Source organism: Rhipicephalus microplus, unplaced genomic scaffold (assembly GCF_043290135.1).
Source record: "Rhipicephalus microplus isolate Deutch F79 unplaced genomic scaffold, USDA_Rmic scaffold_14, whole genome shotgun sequence".
NCBI lineage: Eukaryota > Metazoa > Arthropoda > Arachnida > Ixodida > Ixodidae > Rhipicephalus > Rhipicephalus microplus.
In genome coordinates this window covers 7,355,140-7,374,827 of record NW_027464587.1, presented here as the reverse complement: position 1 = coordinate 7,374,827, position 19,688 = coordinate 7,355,140, and the positions used below count along the sequence as shown (strand labels likewise).

At 47.4% G+C, this 19,688-nt stretch overlaps 1 protein-coding gene across 8 annotated transcripts in view; it reads left to right on the top strand.

The window, feature by feature from the left end:
- LOC119181217 (DNA excision repair protein ERCC-6) overlaps positions 1 to 19,337 on the top strand; it is a 794,400-nt gene extending 775,063 nt beyond the window's left edge. For all 8 annotated transcript variants that reach the window (XM_075882812.1, XM_075882811.1, XM_075882810.1 and 5 more), the window contains one exon: positions 18,635 to 19,337. In XM_075882812.1, the coding sequence (XP_075738927.1) occupies positions 18,635 to 19,055 (421 nt within the window). In that variant the 3' untranslated portion in view covers positions 19,056 to 19,337. The remainder of the gene's footprint in view (positions 1 to 18,634) is intronic.
- Positions 19,338 to 19,688: the final 351 nt, after the last annotated feature.

Genomic DNA, 19,688 nt, shown 5'->3' with positions numbered 1-19,688 from the left:
CTGGAGCACATCACTTATGTTAGCAGACAGCCAGACGTTTGCTGCGTCTTCATTGTCTGCTGCTGCTTCGCCAACAACAGCTTTGTAGACAATCCCACGGTGTTCTTTGAATCGCTGCAGCCATCCTCCTCCAGGCTTAAAATTCTATGACCTAGAAGGAACGGAAAGTCACCTGCTTTCTTTGTAAGCACAGATCCGCTGATGGGAATGCTTTTTCTCCTAGCGTTCAAAAACCACTTGAACAACTCATCTTCCACATCCTTGTATGTTGCTTCATGAACGTGCTTCCATTAGTTTTCGTCACCACTAAGGTTGGTCAAGGCATACAACTTGTTTTCGTTCATGAGGATTATGGAAACGGTCGACTTTAAAAGATCGATTTCGTGAGGTCGGCATTTTTCATCCCAGATCGAATGTCACAGACAATGTCCAGCTTCGTTACGATTAGGATGGCTTTCTTCATTTTGGGAGCATTCTCAGCCATTCCGCAAGTTAGAACTCGGGAACTCCAGCCACACCCGTGCCCTCACAGCACAAGCAGCTTTCCAAATGTTCAGAGGTGCGCTCCTAAAAAGTCACTCTCAGAAAACTAACGTCGCATGAGTGCAGAGAGCACTAGCAAAACAAAAACAAGGCGGATCGACGCAAACACAGCTCAAGCCACTTAAATTCATTCATGTTGTTCGTGAAAAATGGAACACAAAATACAACACAACTGCACTGAGCGAAAGGAGCATAGATAGAGAAACGACACCGGCACGCTCAGCCTTCACAACGCGTGAACCTCAAGAACCCTCTGATGATGGGGACGATAAGTAGCGCTTACTTTCCTTTTTTTTTTCTCTATAAAACGAGTGGCGTCCTCTAAGTTTCTTTTGCGGATCTTGACTGAAGGGTCCAGACGCTGCTCTGAGAGCCGTAAACACGTCATAGATGTGTTCTTGGTTTGTAGTAACTTCATTTACCATGAGGCAGCTAGCTTCAGTAGGCAACCTTAAATGTCCTCTGGTAACTTCGCCGACATCGCCTTCTCCACGGATAGATGCACTACGGAGCTGCCGGTCCTTATTTCAGCATCCAAGGTGTGCGTTGTCGGCAGTTAGTTGTGTTGTAATGAAAGGCGCCAGAAAAGATTATTCCAAGCTCTCTCAGCCGTGCTACTTTTGGAGAAATGCCTACAAAGCGAGCAACCTTGTTCATAGCCTCTGAAGTCTCTTCATGTGAAAGCGAGCACCCCTCTCACACTTCAAGAGGTCTGTTTTAAAGGGGGACACCCCACTTAAAAACATTTTTTTTTTTCATTTATGGGTGAATATGGATAAAACTTCCAACCTTATGTATTTTGACATGCTGATTTCAAATGTGCAATTACTTTTTTTGTGCAACCAGTACTTTTCAAAATATTGAGAATTTCATGTTTTCTGCACTGACTATTGGAGGTGAGCTTTCCCTTGAATGGTGGTACAGTAAAACCTCGTTCAACCGTACCCGCGTAAACAGTAGTTTCGTTTTAAAAGTAGTGAAGTCAAATCCCCGACTCGGCGGCCAATGAACATAATGCATTTTGTATCCGCGTAAGCCATACCAGCTTATCGCGTATCTATCGGTTAATAAGTAGTTTTTGCAATTTTCGTTGCGCACTTGCCGCGGCATGTCGTCCCCCACTGGGCGTCGCGACAGAACAGCAAGCCCCAGAGATCGAAACTCGCCTCACTTGTCTGTGTTGATGATGATGGCTGAATGGATGGATGTGGCTGCAACCTTTAGGTCGGGCGGCTAACGCCACCTAGCCGTAATACTTAGTGAACGAACCATTAGATTTATCTTTTTTCTTTTCCTTTAAATAGTGAGGTTGAGGATTCGTACTTTACAGTGAAGGGTTTAATTTTCACTCGTGCCTTGACTTTAGCCACCAATCAGATAACCTGCTTCTAGTTAAGTCTACCCGCTTAAAGTCTATTTTGCCCTCCCTGTCCCTAAATCCCAGTGCTTTGAAAAACTCTGCGCCATCATCCTGAACTATAGGGTCAAGCTCTTTACAGAACATTATCAAGTGTTCGGCAGTTTCTTCTTCTTCTCCACACGCACTGCATACTGTGTCTACCCCTTCGTATTTTGCCCGATATGTCTTGGTTCGCAATACTCCCGTCCTGGCCTCAAACAGTAGAGAACTACCCCGAGTATATCATAGATCCTTTTCTTGGCAATTGCCTGCTTAAAAGTTCGTTAGAACTCTAGTGCAGACTTCTTAATCATGCCAACGTCCACATGTCTGTCTCCATTTCCTTCACTTTCTTCTTAACCGATAGTTCTTTTTGCTTTGGCCACCTGCTGTTTTCTAAGTATTTATCAGTCAATTTTCTGGTTCGCTTCCTCCATTTCGTATCGACAATCTTGATGTACAAGTAGCTGAAAACCTTCCTAGCCCAACGCTTCTTCCCCGTTTCTCTCAATTGCTTCTCAAATTTTATCTTGCTGCTAGCTTCTCTGCCCTCAAATGATGTCCATCCCATATCACCTTGTACTCCCTGATTTGGTGTATTCTCGTGAGCTCCTAAAGCAAGCCTACCTATTCCACGTTGCTTAATTTCTAATCTTGCTTGAACTTCTGATCTCATGCACAAGACCGCATTGCCGAACGTCAGCCCAGTAACCATGATCACTTTGCATGTTCCTCTCACAACATCATACCTATTGTAATTCCACGGTGCCCTATTTTTCATCACTGCTACATTCCTGCTACCTTTAGTTGATACCTTTAGTCGTTACCTTTAGTCGTCATGTATATTTCGTGTTCCCTTAGGTACTCGGTTCCATTGCTTTTCCATACGCCCAGATATTTGTATTTATCTGTTATCTCTAGTGTGACCTCCTGTATTCTAAGCTCACTCACTACCTTCATTATCATTAAAAATAATGACTGCTGATTTTTCCTTACTGAATTTAAAATCTAACCTATCTCCCTCATTACCACAGATGTCCATCAATCTCTGCAAATATTCCTTGTTGTCGGCCATTAGCACTATATCATCTGTGTACATTAATGCTGGTAGTGCCTGATCAATGAGTTTTCCTTGTTTCACTAAAGAGAGGTTGAAGCCACGTTCACTACCCTCCAATTTGGCCTCTTATCCTTGTAGGTACATCATGAATAACAAAGGTGACAGTGGACACCCCTGCCTAAGTCCCCGTTTCACCTCTGTGGGCTTGGATACCTGTTTTTTTTCACTTTATAACTACCTTGTTACTTTTATAGATTTCCTTTAAAAGATTGGTGACTCCATCTTCCACACCCAGTGTGTCTAGTATTCCCCACAAGTCCTCTTAAACCACGCTATCGTACGCTCCCTTGATATCCAAAAATGCTAGCCACAAAGGCCTGAGTTCCTTTTCTGCTATTTCGATGCACTGCGTCACTGAGAACAGATTGTCTTCCAACCTCCTGTGTTTCTGGAAACCATTCTGCAGTTTCCCCCCACACCCCCTCATCCTCTATCCATGCCTGCAGTCTTTCCTTTATAGTCTGCATCGCCAGCCTGTAGACCACTGATGTCACTGTTATAGGACGGTAGTTGTTTATGTCATCTTTGTCCGCCTTTCCTTTATAGATCATGCTCATCCTGCTAAGTTTCCATCCATCAGGGACTTCACCATCGATTATTGTTCGGCTCGATGCCTCTCTAAAAGTCTGTTTAAACTTCGCACCCAATGTCTTTATCAGCATAATTGGAATGCCACCTGGGCCTGTTGATGTACTACTTGGAACCCTCTTCTCAACCCTTTTCCACTCTCGTAAAAATGGAGCCATTGTGCCACTAGATCCATTCCTGTATATTGCCACGTTCCATTTCCCAAGTTTTGTTATCGTCTCAAAACACTACACAATTTTCAGCGCAAACCGCGCCTGCAGTTTTCGAGAAGCTTCCGGACTGTAGTAGATCATTTCGATAAGATCACGCCCACTGTGCGAACGGTTCAGATTGTTCTTGAACCTATGCCACCACCAGCGATAACACTAGAACATTTGACGGCAAGAGTATAAATGCCAACGCGCTTCGCCGCTTCTCAGTAGTTCATCGACGGCCGACGCTCCGTTCGCCACTATCAGTCCAAGACTGGCACTGTAATCGGACTTTCTGTTTACCGGGCACAGGTTCGCCCAAATAAACAGTTAAATTCCTATGCAAAGTCTCCTGTCTTCGGCCACGTCACGACCCCGTGACATCTGGTGGAGGTGCTGCTTCGTTCATGTACCGGACGCCCCCGTCAAGCCGTAAACCCAGCCCCCAAGAGCAGCGAACAAGCCGCCGACAGCAAGGTCTCCCACCGGAGTACGGGCTTCTACAAGACAAGGCGCGGAAGACCAAGGCCATGACCTCGACTGCAGCGACAATGACAACCGGAGCGTCCCAGCCCGTGATCGTCATTCATCAACCCAGGGAACCACCAACGTTCCATGGGTCATCGTTTGAAGACCCGGAAACCTGGCTAGAAACATACAACCGTGTGGCCGCCCTCAACCACTGGGACAACGAAGAAAAGCTCCGTCGTGTGTACTTCTACCTGGAAGACACCGCAAGGACCTGGCTAGAGAATCGGGAGTCCACGCTCCGAATGTGGGATGTCTTTTGCGGCGCATTTCTGCAAACGTTCGCGAGCGTCGCTCCCAAAGAGAGGGCTGCTGCTCTACTGGAGACCCGGGCTCAGCTACCAAAAGAAAAGGTTGGAATTTTCACAGAGGAGATGACCCACCTATTCCGTCACGCTGACCCAGACATGCCTGAGGAGAATAAAGTTCGTTTCCTCATGCGAGGGGTCAAACAGGAGCTCTTCGCGGGACTAATGAAGAATCCACCGAACACCGTCCAAGAATTGGTATCCGAGGCGACCACCATCGAAAAAACCCTGGACATGTGCACCAGACAGTATAATCGTCGCCTGACTCCAGAATGCGCTGCTGCTCAAGCCAGTGACTCCGAAGACCTGCGTGAAAGGATCTGAGCGATCGTGCGGGAAGAGCTGCGCAAACTGTTGCCTTTGGCGCAGCCTCAAGTGGATTCAATCGCCGACATTGTACAAGAAGAAGTTCGGCAATCACTTCGAATTCCCCAAACACCGCTACCCGAGCCAGAAACTATGAGCTATGCCGCCGCAGTGCACCACAACGCTCCTCCCCGTCCACGCCAAAATGCCGCCCCGTCGCACTTCCGTCGCCAGACGCCACCGCCGCCACCACCCCCACCGACGTCCTACCGTTCCCCAGCGGGCCAGCGCAGTGCGCCGAGGAAAACGGACGTTTGGCGTGCACCTGACAACCGCCCGCTCTGCTACCACTGCGGCGAGGCCGGGCACACATACCGCCGTTGCCAATACCGACAGATGGGACTGCGTGGCTTTACCGTCAATGCACCGCGTCCACAGCCAGGAGATCGGCCACGTGACATCGCCGACTACCTCGCAGGAACTCAATGGACACCATGAAGTCCTTCCCGTTCGCCGTCGCCCAGCCGCCATGTCACCACACCACCGGCAGTACTCTGGCCCAATGCGGGGCCGGTCTCCTAGTCCGTATCCGGGAAACTAAGGGCAGCAACCGGTGGAGGTGCGGTTGCTGTGCGACGAACTACCGAAGATTCTCCGACGCCGGCGCCGCCACGACGGAGCTTTCCGAACACAATGCCAACCAGGCAAAGCCCTGACGGCAAAAGCTCACTTACCGAAGGTGGCCGGACGACGCAACATGGAAGCAGTGGAACAAGCCGACGCAGCTGTGACCCGACGCCACGCCCTAACTGTAATGCAAGACAGTGAACTAGCGACCTAGATGTTCTTATCGACGACCTTAGTGTGACTGCTCTCGTCGATACTGGAGCCGACAATTCCGTCATCAGTGGGTCGTTCGCCGCAAAGTTAAAGAAAGTGAGGACAGCTTGGAAAGGCCCTGAAATCCGCACAGCCGGAGGTCATCTCGTAACGCCTGCAGGAATCTGCACAGCGAGAGTCACCATTAACGGCCGTATTTATCCTACAGACTTCGTAGTCCTACAGCGTTGCTCAAGAGATGTCATACTTGGCAAGGACTTCTTATGCCTCCATGGTGCTGTCATCAACCTAAAAACAAAGTCGATAACGCTATCCACAGAAGAAGCACTACCGCTGTGCACGCGGCCAGGAATCCATGCCTTGAATGTGCTGGAAGAACAAGTCACCATTCCGCCCCGCTCAAGCGTCATTATTTCAGTCAGCGCTCCTAAATCACCTGACTTGGAAGGCGTCGTTGAAGGCAGTCAGCATCTGTTGGTCACCCGAAATATTTGCGTCGCAAGAGGAATTGCAGAGCTGCGGGGAGGCAAAGCAACGGTTATGCTCACGAATTTCAGCAATGAGAACAAACATGTGAACTAAAGAACAATGCTCGCATACATCGAAGAAATTGTCGAAGCCACCAGTGCTTTCACCCTCGCCGATTCTGCGGAACCTGCTCAGAGGAACCAAGCCCCTCCCATAGCTTTCGACGTCAATCCCAGACTTCTGAACGATAAGCAAGAACAGCTCAAGGCCCTGCTCCTGCATGCGAAGATTGCTTTTCGTCCTCATCGAAAATTCGGCAGACCCCAATCACGAAACATCGCATCATAACTGAAGAAAATGCCAGACCACTCCGTCAGAGTCCATACAGGGTTTCGACGCGAGAACATGAGGCCATGAAGAGACAAGTTGATGAAATGCAGCGGGATGACATTATCCAGCCGTCCAAGAGTCCATGGGCATTCCCCGTGGTGTTAGTGAAGAAAAAGGATGGGACCCTACGTTTCTGCATCGATTATCGCCGCCTGAACAAAATCACAATAAAGGACGTGTATCCTCTCCCACGAATAGACTACGCACTTGATCTGCTCCATAACGCCAAGTACTTTTCGTCAATGGACCTCAAGACTGGCTATTGGCAAATCGAAGTCGACGAAAGAGACCGAGAGAAGACGGCGTTTATAACACCGAACGGCCTCTTCGAGTTTAAGGTAATGCCCTTGGGCCTTTGCTCAGCGCCTGCAACTTTTCAACGCGTTATGGATACAGTACTAGCAGGATTGAAGTGGCAGACTTGCCTTGTGTACTTGGACGACGTCGTCGTGTTTTCCTCGAGTTTCGATGAGCATTTTCGGCGCCTTGAAGCTGTACTTCAAGCCATCAAGACGTCCGGACTCACACTGAAGCCAAAAAAGTACAGATTTGCGTACGAGGAGCTCTTGTTTCTGGGGCACGTTATCAGCAAGTCTGGAGTTCGTCCCGATCCACGGAAAACAGCCTCCATCGCCGACTTCCCACCGCCCACTGACAAGAAGACGGTGCGGTGATTTCTGGGCCTGTGCGCCTATTATAGGCGGTTTGTGAAAAACTTCGCCCGCATCGCCGATCCTCTTACTAACCTTACCAAGGCCGACGTGGAGTTCAAGTGGGAGACGCATCCGGAACACGCTTTCCAGGAGCTTAAACATCGCCTCCAGACGCCTCCATTGCCCATTTCGACGAATTCGCCGAGACAGAAATACACACTGACGCAAGCAGTGTAGGTCTTGGCGCCGTTCTTGTGCAGAGGGCTGACGGACTTGAAAGGGTTATTAGTTACGCCAGCCGATCTCTATCCAAAGCAGAAGCAAATTATTCCACAACAGAAAAGGAGTGCCTTGCCATCATCTGGGCTACGTCGAAATTTCGCCCCTACCTCTACGGCAGGCCCTTCAAAGTTGTGAGCGACCACCACGTCTTGTGTTGGCTAGCCACCTTGAAGGACCCTTCAGGTCGCCTCGCACGATAGAGCCTGAGACTTCAAGAATATGACATTACTGTCTTTTACAAGTCCGGCAAAAAACACTCCGACGCCGACTGTCTCTCTCGTGCGCCTGTCGACCAATCACTACCCGACCACCCGGATGACGACTACTTCTTGGGAACGATAACTACCGACGACTTCGTTGAACGACAGCTGGCCGACCCTGAACTTAAGGCCCTAATAAAATACCTTGAAGGCAGGACCGCCGAAGTCCCGAAGGTATTCAAGCGCGCACTTGCGTCGTTCTTTCTACGAAACGATCTTCTACAAAAGAAAAACTTTTCACCGCTTCGAGCTAAGTACCTCCTTGTGGTGCCTTCAGTTCTGCGACCAGAACTCCTGCAGACCCTGCACAACGATCCGACGGCAGGGCACCTCGGTGTTTCTCGCACGCTCGCGAGGATACAAAAAAGGTACTACTGCCCACATCTTACCACCCACGTCACTCGTTATGTGAGGACATGCCGGGACTGTCTGCGACGCAAGACAGCGCCGACAAGGCCAGCGGGACTTCTGCAGCCAATTGAACCACCTTGCCGACCTTTCCAGCAGATTGATATGGACCTACTGGGGCCGTTCCCGACGTCGGCTTTCGGAAACAAGAAGTGGATCGTGGTAGCTACTGACTACCTCACCCGCTATGCCGAGACAAAAGCCCTGCCAAAAGGCAATCCATCCGAGATAGCTAAATTCTTCGTCGAGAATATCGTCCTACGTCACGGTGCCCCGGAGGTCCTCATCACCGACAGAGGAACGGCATTTACTGCCGACTTAACTCAAACGATCTTGGCATACAGCCAGACAAACCACCGCTGGACGATAGCGTACCACCCACAGACCAACGGCCTCACCGAGCGGCTTAACAAGACGATCGCCGACATGCTGTCAATGTACGTCGATGTCGAACACAAGACGTAGGATGCTATTCTTCCGTACGTGACCTTCGCATACAACACGGCGGTGCAGAAGACGACGCAGATATCTCCATACAAATTGGTCTACGGAAGGAGCCCGGCAACGACGCTCGACGCCATGTCACCCAACGTCACAGACGAAGAAAACCTCAATGTGAGTGAGTACCTTCAACGCGCCGAAGAAGCCCAACAACTCGCGCGTCTCTGTATCAAAAATCAACAGACGACCAACAGCCGCCGTTACAATCTTCGACTACGCTTCGTGCAATACCAGCCCGGTGAACGTGTTTGGGTGTGGACGCCGATACGCCGACGTGGACTAAGTGAAAAGCTTCTGCGACGGTACTTCGGACCGTACAGGGTGGTTTGACGTCTCGGCCCACTTGATTACGAGGTTGTCCCCGACAGCATCACGAACTCTCAACGACGCTGATCACGACCTGAAGTCGTCCATGTCGCGTGCCTCAAGCCATTTCATGCGCGTTAACAAACTGAAACAGTGTTTTTTTTTTTATTATTGTTGTATCGTAATTTATTCATTGTACCTTCTTGCATTATTGTTGTACCTTCATCTTTAGTTAAAGCATCGGGACGATGCCTTTTTCAGAGGGGGGCAATGCCACGTTCCATTTCCCAAGTTTTGTTATTGTCCCGAAACACTACACGATTCTCAGCGCAAACCGCGCCTGCAGTTTTCGAGAAGCTTCCGGACTGTAGTAGATCATTTCGATAAGATCACGCCCACTCTGTGAATGGTACACATTATTCTGGAACCTACGCCACCGCCAGCGATAACGCTAGAACATTCGACGGCAAAAGTATAAATGCCAACGAGCTTCGCCGCTCTTCAGTAGTTTATCGGCGGCCGACGCTCTGTTCGCCGCTATCAGTCCAAGACTGCTACTGTAATCGGACTTTCGCCGTTCGCTGTCGCCCATCCGCCGCATGTCACCACACCCCCGGCAATACTCTGGCCCAATGCGGGGCCGATCTCCTAGCCCGTATCTGGGAAACTAAGGGCAGCAACCGATGGAGGTGCGGTTGCTGTGCGACGAACTACCGAAGATCCTCCAAAGCATTCAGCCGCGACGGAGCTTTCCGAAGACAACGCCAACCAGGCAAAGCCCTGACAGCAAAAGCTCACTTACCGAAGGTGGCAGGACGATTCGCCCAAATAAACAGTTAAATTCCAACGCAAAGTCTCCTGTCTTCGGCCACGTCACGACCCCGTGACAAAATTGTGGTGCATAAGGCACTTCTTTGTTGAAAATTTTCTGTCACCCTTGTTCTTATATATTCAATAGCTTCGTCTCCTTCTAGCTTAGCACCTTGAGCTGTAGTTATAAACCTCTGCTCTAGGTTTGTTTCATTTCTTAGGGAGTGTAGATGGTTCCGAAATTTCGCAGCTGTCTTTCTGTTCGTTTTATGTACTTCTGCCAGCCACTGAGCACACTTTCTTCTAATCTTTTCATTGATCAGGAGGGGTGCTTTCCTTCTAGAGCTTAGAAAGATTTCCCATTTTCGTTCAGCATCATCTGTCGGTTCACCCTGTGCTTAGCATGTCTGTGTTCCCTAGAGGCTTCCTGACGTTTTGCTATGGCCTTCTTAACTTCCTCATCTCACCAACTCTTGGGCTTGTGTCTTCTTTTCCGGAGTGACTTGTCACGTGCCTTAGCAAGCTCTAGCCCAAACAGTCTAATTATATTTGTGTATGTCCACACAGTTTTATTATCCTCAGTGATTACTTTCTCAATTTGTTTAGTAGCGATCTCTATTTGCCTTTCTGAATGAAAATTTTCCTGTAGTTGCTCACCTTGTCTTCTTCCCACTTGTGCTGCTCTTCCAAAACTTAGCTTGATACGTTTGTGATCACTACCCAGACTTCTGGAGCCACCTTCATCTATGTGCATTCCCCTGAGTTTATCATACACCTTATGTGACATCAGTGCGTAATCTATCGTTGACTGCAGCCTTCTTACCTCCCATGTTATTTGCCCTTCACACTTCTCGGTATTGTTGCAAATGATCAAATCATGCCTTTCACACATATCCATGATCATTTTGCCTGTTGAGTCAGTATACACATCTATATCTTCTATGTGCGCATTTTTATCTTCTATGAGCGGCTGTGTTAGTGAGCGCCATCTTTTGGATTTTTCTGCAACAAGAAGCACTCGGCCGGCTAGGCTTCTGGTGTTGTCCACGCGATGGCCCTTTGCACAGACAGACAAATTGGAGAAAGCGAACCAGGAAATTGACTGGTAAATACTTAGAAAACAGCAGGTGGCTAAACCAAAAAGAGCTATCGGTTAAGAAGAAAGTGAAGGAAACGGAGACTGACATGTGGAGAAAGGGCATGATTAAGAAGTCCACACTAGAGATCTATCAAACTTTTAAGCAGGAAATTGCCAAGGAAAGAATATATGATAATACTCGGGGTAGTTTTCTACTGTTTCAGGCGAGGACAGGAGTATTGCGAACCAAGACATATCGGGCCAAATACGAAGGGGTAGACATGGCATGCAGTGCGTGTGGAGAGGAAGTGGAAGCTGCCGAACACTTGATGATGTTGTGTAAAGGGCTTCACCCTATACGTCAGGATGATGGCGCAGAGTTTTTCAAAGCACTGGGGTTTAGGGACAGGGAGGGCGAAATGGGCCTTAAGTGGGTAGACTTAACTAGAAGGAGGTTATCTGATCGGTGGCTAAACTCAAGGCACGAGTGAAAATTAAACCTTTCACTGCAAAGTACGAATTCTCAACCTCACTATTTAAAGGAAAAAAAAAGATAAATCTAATGGTTAGTTCACTAAGTATTACGGCTAGGTGGCATTAGCCGCCGCCCGATCTAAAGGGTACAGCCACATCCATCCATCCATCCAAACACGGTGTGCGCTTGCTTTGCTTTCTTTGTTCCTTTGGCGCCGTGCATAGGTGTTCTTTGGTGTATCCGTGTCGTACAGCTCTCGCGTCGTTTTTCACGTGTTGTGTATATGTGCTTGTGCTGCTTCGTACTTGCGTCATGCCGAAGCTGGGACAAAAGCATCTAGTGCTGAAAATAGAGGAGAAATGGGACATAATTCGTGCTATTAAAAGTGGCGCGAAAAAATCTGCGCTGGCACGCGAAAAGGACCTGCCGTTAACCACGGTGTGTGGAATTTGGAATTCTAGAGAGAAGTTGCTCGGCAGTGCTGCTGCAACTGTGAAAAGGGGCCGGCTACTCGGTTCGGCATTTTCTGATGTAGAGGAGGCGCTGGTGAAGTGGCCAAAAGCTGCACGCTCAAAAAATCTGCCTATCAGCGGACCCCTGCTCATGGAGGAGGCCCTGGTTTTCGCCTCGCAGCTCAACCATGACAACTTCGTGTGCAGCAATGGCTGACTGGTTTTTTAAGGCAAGGCACGGCATTACCACAAGGACTTTTTGGTAGAAGGTGCTGCTGCTGATGTGGATGGCACGGCACGGAGCAGTGGCAAAATGGTCAGCTGTAGCTGAAGAACATCTTGGAAGACTACGCACCTGATGACATCTTTAATATGGATGAATCGGCGCTATTCTTTAAGCTGCTACCAGACAAAACGCTCGCGTTCAAATGGGAGACGTGCACAGAGAAAGAGCAGAGAAATCACAGAGAAAGAGCATCAACTCGCAACTGGTTTATTTGCAGGAGAAACGCAGGAAAGCATGTGCAGAGCACACTATTTCATCTAGTCACATGACCACAGACATAAACTGAGGACGTTCAATCGGCATATCTAATCAAGCAACGAAGCGCAAAAATCAGACTCAGACTTGCGCAAGACGACTGACGTGTCACTTATACACAAGTCACCTTTTTTCTTTATCCAGAACGCTTCCATTATTTCACGGGCCAGAGCATAGGGCTTTTGGCGAGGACAGAAACGCTTGAAAACCTCGCCTCACAAGAACGGGAACGGCAATGCGTAGGCGAATGTGCTCCAAAATTATTTTCAATTGAAAGCTCATGTTCCCTAATTCTCACGATCAAACACCGTCCAGTTTGGCCGATCTAAACCCGGCCACAACTAAGTGGGATTAAGTACACCACACCCACTACGCAAACCACATACATCAAAGCGCGTATTTTTCCACAGGTGGAGGCGCTCGGTGTTTTAGAAATACGTGGGCATAGGCCAGCCAGCTTTCGTGGCGCAGAAAAAACAACAGACACATTGTACCTGCTCGCCATGTTCTTAAGGCTGTGCGCTACCTTATGAACATATGGAACAACCATAGGTCGTTTATCCCTCGGCTGCCTGCATTTTCGTTTGCCCTTGAACTTTTGAAGGAGGGTTTCCGAAGCGGATACAATGACAGAGTTAGGATAGCCAGCTGAATGCAGCCGCCTAACCTGATTCAAGTAGCTATCCTGCATCCTGTGATGGCAAGATTTCACTAGCGCACCCTCGAGACACATGGTTGCAATGGCTCTTTTTACAAGTTTAGAATGAGCTGCATCAAAAAGTAAAAGCTCTTTGCGCGAATGTGGATGATACGCCCAGCACACGTGTCGTTCCGAGAACATGATGCTTAAGTCTAGAAACTACAATTTATTGTCAGTGAGAAGCTCATGCGTAAACGAAAGGCCGTTAGCATGTTGTCTGAAAAGTGCTAAAATATCATTCACTGAACTAGTGGTCGGCAGAGGGTTATCGTTTAAAATGACTAAAAAGTCGTCCACGTACCGAAAGACTTTCAGCACCTTTGCATCGTCGATTGCTTGAGCTAAAGCAGTGTCTAAGGAGGATAAGAACATGTCACACAGCACTGGAGCGACACAAGAGCCAATGCAGATCCCTTGTCGCTGAACGTAAAGATTGCCATCATGTGATACAAAGGTTGAGGTAAGATAAAATTCCAACAACGTCATAAAGTTATCTAGAGATACGCCTGCGGCCTTCTCGAACGCTAGAACTCCGTTCGTTTCAATACAGGTTCTAACTATTTTGAATAGCTCCGAGTGCGGCACAGAATAGAAAAGGTCTTCAACAGCACAGTGTTAGCTCATCCTCTCAGTTTTTTCATCACGGCTCGTGTCCCGTGCCATGAGCTTTCGTGTCTAATCTTGTACGTGAACGTGGCTCGTATGCCCACCATCAAAATCCCGCACACTGACGCCGCATTTCAGCACGTGCCTCACGCCCTCTTATTAATGACAACCCATTCGAATGGTTTGGAGGGGCATGGCAAAGGCTGTCGTGGCAAGAGTGGTCAAAGGTGCAGAAGAAAGTATACATGCAACGCTAGTCATGACGATGTCGAAGCCTTTTGTGGGTATCGAAGACTCCTGCATGATCACACTGTGGCTCAGCGTGGAAAGAGGAACAGATCTCCAACCTGAAGGTTCGCAGAACCTTCAGGTTGGAGATTTCGCGTCCCTCTAGTGCATAGTTACGTCGATAGAGAAGCATGTGACAAATCGAAAAGTGTGGAACTTGGCTCCGCAGCTTTGTCGTCTTTGGGACTTCAGATATGTCGAAGATATGATTGAGAAGAGACACAGTCTGCGGGTCATTGCATTGTTCTACAGCATTGGTGTCAAAGTCGAGAGATAACAACGTGGGCTCACATGCAGAGTCAGCAGTAACATTAATAAGAGAGGGAAACGGATAAGGGCGTCAGCGTTCGTGCTGAACGATAAACCACTCGTATCTCATAATCTTGGATTTTTAGCGCCCAGTGAGCAAGGCGGTGAAATATGTCTTGTAATGTCGAAAGCCAGCATAGCGCATAGTGATTGATAACGACGACAAAGGAACAGCTATATAAATATGAACCAAACTTGCCAAGCTCCCACACAATGGCCAAACACTCCTTTTCTGTAACGCTGTAGTTGCTTCCTGCCTTGGTGAGTGTGAGACTCACGTATGCCGTGACATATTCCGTATGATCAGATTTACACTGTACGAGCGCAGCACCCAGCAAACACGACAGGCATATGTATCGATTTCAGTTGACACTTGAGGATCGAAATGGCAAAGAATGGGTGGCATCGTGAGAAGCCATCGCAAGGGGGTAAAAGCCTCACCGCAGGCAGGGGATCACGATGATACCGTAAAAACCCGAGGTGTTTTTTTTTTTTTTAGATCTTAGGGTACGAAATTTCGGCCCTGTACTATATGCAGGTCTGAAGAATTTCTGGCCTAAATTTAGTTTTGGTTTTGGCATAACGTGGTGCTATCATCATCATCAGGTGTTTGCGCCCTTCTGCACTAGGTGCTAGGTAGTGTTAGTGGCAGTAGCAAGCGTTAGTCTTACAGACCCACATGTGCAACAGTGGGCAGTGGCCTTTGCTGCAGCTTGGCACCCATAATGATGGTCACGATTTTGCTCCTGTGATTTTATGCCGTGTCAGCTGCACGCAGGCATTACTCTACTGCTTTTAAAAGGAAAGTTATCAGTGCTGCCGAAACCATTGGAAACAGTGCCGTGAAGCTGTAGTTGGGAGTCAACGAGCGGAATATTCGAGGTTGGGGGAAGCATAAGGACGCCCTTTTTACTTGCAGTGGCCTGCGAAAAAGTTTTCGCGGACAGAAAAATGGCGCTTTTTCTGACGTGGCACGAGAACTTGTAGACTTTGTCTTTCGGGCCATCTCCCTTCTCTTCGCTTGTTAACAGCGAGATGTGTAGTTCGCTGCTCCTGTACAAAGGCATTCAGCCAGAAGATTTCAAAGCGAGCAAGCATTGGGTGTTTTTCTGCATGTGCCGTGCTGGGTTCTTTCCGCGTCGGCGTATGTCAATCTCGCAGAAGCTACCAAAGAGCTATGAACTGGACCTTGTAAAGTTACAAAAGTATGTACTTTCATTGTGCAAGGCTGTCTCATTTCAGCTGGGCCAGATTGGCAACGGGGATCAAACTCCGGTCTACTTGGATAAGCCCTCGGTGCTGATGGTGCATCAGAAAGACTCCTGGCAAGTTATCGCGCGATAGACTGGGAACGAAAAATCACTGGGGACTGTAATGTTGTCCTGTACTGCTCACAGTCACAAGCTACCACCCTACATGGTGTTCTAATGAAAGACACTGAAAGGGGAGAAGTTCCCAAAAAATGTCATCTTCATGCCAGGACAAGGGCTGGATGAACGAATCGCTAGTGCTTGACTGGATAAAGTTCGTGTGGTGTCAGCGACCCGGAGCACTGCTGGGGCTTCCTTCGATGCTTGTGCTCGATGGGTTTTGGTTTCACATGACCAACTCCGTAAAGCGACTGCTGCGCGACTCCTGCACCGAGCTCGTCATCATCCCAGGAGGCATGAAATCGCAGCTGCGGTCACTTTATGTGTGCCTTAATAAGCCATTTAAGGACCATGTCAAGCGCCTGTATCTGGAGTGGATGAGGTCCAAAAAACCAGAAGTGACCCCTGATGGATGGCTGAAATGGACCTCGCCAGGGAAGCTGTGCTCGCGCATTGTCGAGGCTTGGGCCTGCATTCCTGAGGCGCTCGTTTGTCGTGCGTTGAAAAAGTCCCCCATCTCGAACGCACTTGATGTACTGAGGATGATGGGCTGTGGGAGAACATTTTTACAAGGGAGCTTTTGAAGAGAGTGCGTCTGACGATGACGATGAATGAAGTGTGTCAATAAATGCATTTTTCTGTTTTACTCTGGCTATACTCCGGTGAAAGCTTTTTTTTCTCGCGTTTGCTATCCCCAAATTACATTCCGGACAAGACGCGGGTCTGAGCTATATGCGAGCTTTCATGGTAGGCCTTTACTGTCGCCGAGGATTTGGGTGAGAAGTGATATAACAGACGCAATGTTTTGAATGAATCACCGTAAACAAGAACATAAGCCAATAAAACTGCGAAGCTCTTTAAATATAGCAGGTTTAGGAAACGTAACAGCGCCCAGTTTTTCGGGATTTGGACGAACGTCGTCCTTGCAGACAATGTGGCCTAAAATGGTCAGTTGACGCATGGCGAATCGACATTTTTCAAGGTTTAATTGCAAACCGACGTTGGTCTAGCAAGTAAGGACATGCTGAAGGGGACGTAAGGATGTGTCGAAGTCAAGGGCGAAGACCAGGATGTCATCGAGGTAACACAGGCAGATCTTCCAATTAAGGTCACGGAGAATATTGTCCTTCATTCGTTCGAACCTTACAGGTGCGTTGCAAAGTCCGAAAGACATGATGGTGAATTTATATAAGCTCTCTAGCATCACAAGATCGATTTATTTATTTTATTTATTTATATCCTCAGGGCTTACAAGAAGCATTATAGAGGGGAGGGGCTCAGGTACATCGATATATGCAAAAAATATGTATAATACAACAAACTATAAAGCAAAAAAAAAACAATATTATAAAGACAATATAATATTATAGGTAATGACGCACAAACAACAACGAAGAAAACATATTTCACATCTTCTAACGAAAATACGATGCAAGATGAAAAGAACAGTGATTATCAGAGAATGACAGTGGATAATAACATACAAGAATCGAATCATATACTTTGGTGCATAAATATAGCTACGAAAAGGAATGGTACAAGAAGAGAAACGAAAACATACCAGATATCAAGGATGACAAAAAAAAAATGAATACAAAGTACCAGAGTAAAACACAATTGCATATTGACTAATATCAACAATAAAAAAAGATGCAGCATAAAAAGTTAGAGGCAAACGAGCAATTAATCGCAAATGCAGTAGTGAAGCAGCTTGGTCACTGAGGGCCACTGATGCCATCTGATCTTCAGAAAAACACAATTACAAGTCAATGCTCATCTATGGAGAAGAACGGCTATTTGGGCTAGTTGGTTAAATTCCGTGGTAATAAGGGTTGCAGTGCAAGCACGAAGGTGCTAGAAGAAACGTGAAATGAAAAGCGAAGTAAGAAAAGCAAAGAGGACAACACGAGCGCTCGTGTTGTCCTCTTTGCTTTCCTTGCCTCGCCTTTCGTTTCACATTTCTTCTAGCACCTTCGTGCTTGCGCTGCAACCTTTATTATGAACTATGGAGCAAAAACATGTTTTCTTTTTTTTAGTGATTTCTTCTGTCATGAGAGCTTGGCACCCCACCGGGGTGGCTTAGTGGCTAAGGTACTCAGCTGCTGACCCGCAGGTCGCGGGTTCGAATCCCGGCTGCGATGGCTGCATTTTCGATGGAGGCGGAAATGCTGTAGGCCCGTGTGCTCAGATTTGGGTGCACGTTAAAGAACCCCAGGTGGTTGAAATTTCCGGAGCCCTCCACTGCGGCGTCTCTCATAATCATATGGTGGTATTGGTACATTAAACCCCACAAATCAATCAATCAATCAATCAATGAGAGCTTGGCAGTCATTGCTATTTGGAGCTTGTGGCTTTAGTGAACTCTTCATGCGAAGTGCAATGGGAGGTGACAATTTCTAGAGAACACGAGACAATAAGCTATTTTAAGTATTTAGAAGCCACCTTGTCATCTTTAAAAGCGATTTCAACCTACATCTGAGTTTAATTACAATCTTAATTTTATTTTGTTGTTAAGTTAATAAAAAAGAATAAATATCTAATTTTTGACATGAACTTGCATTTTTAAACTCGCAATTCCCCTTAAAAGAATTTTTCTGACAAATAACACTCGGATGACGTTCTGTAAAATTTTAAGCACTCGCACACTACCAAAACACTTTTTCTCTTTGTAATATTCTAGTAATTCACTGTTTTCTATGTAGCAGACGAGTATAATTTTTTTTTAATTGCACTGGAGATGGTTGCCAAAATTATGGGGATGTTTGGCACATAATGAGGCACGTGCAACAGAATAAGCACGATACAGCACTATTGGCTTAGCTGGTATGCTTGATGGATGGGGCAAGGAACTATTTTTAGCATGCTATTGTGGTATTTCAGACTGCTGAACAGCTTTTTTTCCATCTTTCTTCAGGCCTCGTTTTGGCCCAAGAATGGCTCAGTCATCTCCGTTGAAGCGACCTGCGACAAAGCCAGGCTTACTTCTGGGGGAACCCAACGTGTTCACGCAAGAGGAGGCCTCGTCAGCTCCCGCATCTTCGAGCGAGCTGCTAGCTTGCATCCGAGCCAGGAAGCCGGCCGAGGAGTGCGAAGCTTTTCTGGACACAGGCGAGAGCAACTTTGACGAGCTGCTCTCAGATCTGCAGACGTTTGTTGCCTTTGGAGCGAGTGTCGACGGCCAGGCAAGCACACAGGAAGTGCTGGCCGCATTCAAGCACAAGGTGCAGGGAGGCACCAGTGCGTCGGTGTTCAAGGCCCTGCTCAGCAAGATCTGCGAGTTTCATCGACAGGAAGATGGCCAAGGAGTCTGGAAGCTCCGGCCTGAGTTCCGATAGCCACACTTTTTCATTTCCGCACGTGCTGCCTCGTGCCAGCGCATTCTAATGTAGCTGCATCGAGTAAAAGGCATAAAACAGTAACTGTGAAAAGTATGGCCGCAACTACTTGTTCTATGCAACTTATCTTGACATTGGAGCAAAGGCTACACAGGCGGGGCTTCTGCACATTCGTGTTGCTCTTAAAGTAGCATGGCAGCGTGTGGCTGATTTTGGGTTTGCTTGCTCACATCTTCAAAGGTATTCTAAAGACAAATAATAAGTTGATGTTGATTGCTGAAATATTGGTCCTCGTAGTGCTACGTTTGTGCCTAAGAAATGTGTACACTCGAACTTCATTATAACTTGCATCTTACATGAAAACAAGTTCGTTATATCGAAAAACTTGCGATAAAGGTTTATTTTTAACACTAAATCTATTGCGAGACAATTGTTTATTTACTTCGTTATAACCAATATTTCATTATATCTGAATTTGTCATTTCGAAGTTTGGGTATATTTTGAGAAAAAGAAATCTCGTTTTAGTGGTTCACTCAGTGTTAGTGCACTTAAAATTACTCATCTCAAAATGGAGACTTTTATGTGACTGTTGCCGTGCAAAATGTTGCCTGGCTTTGCTGTGCGGCTGTCGA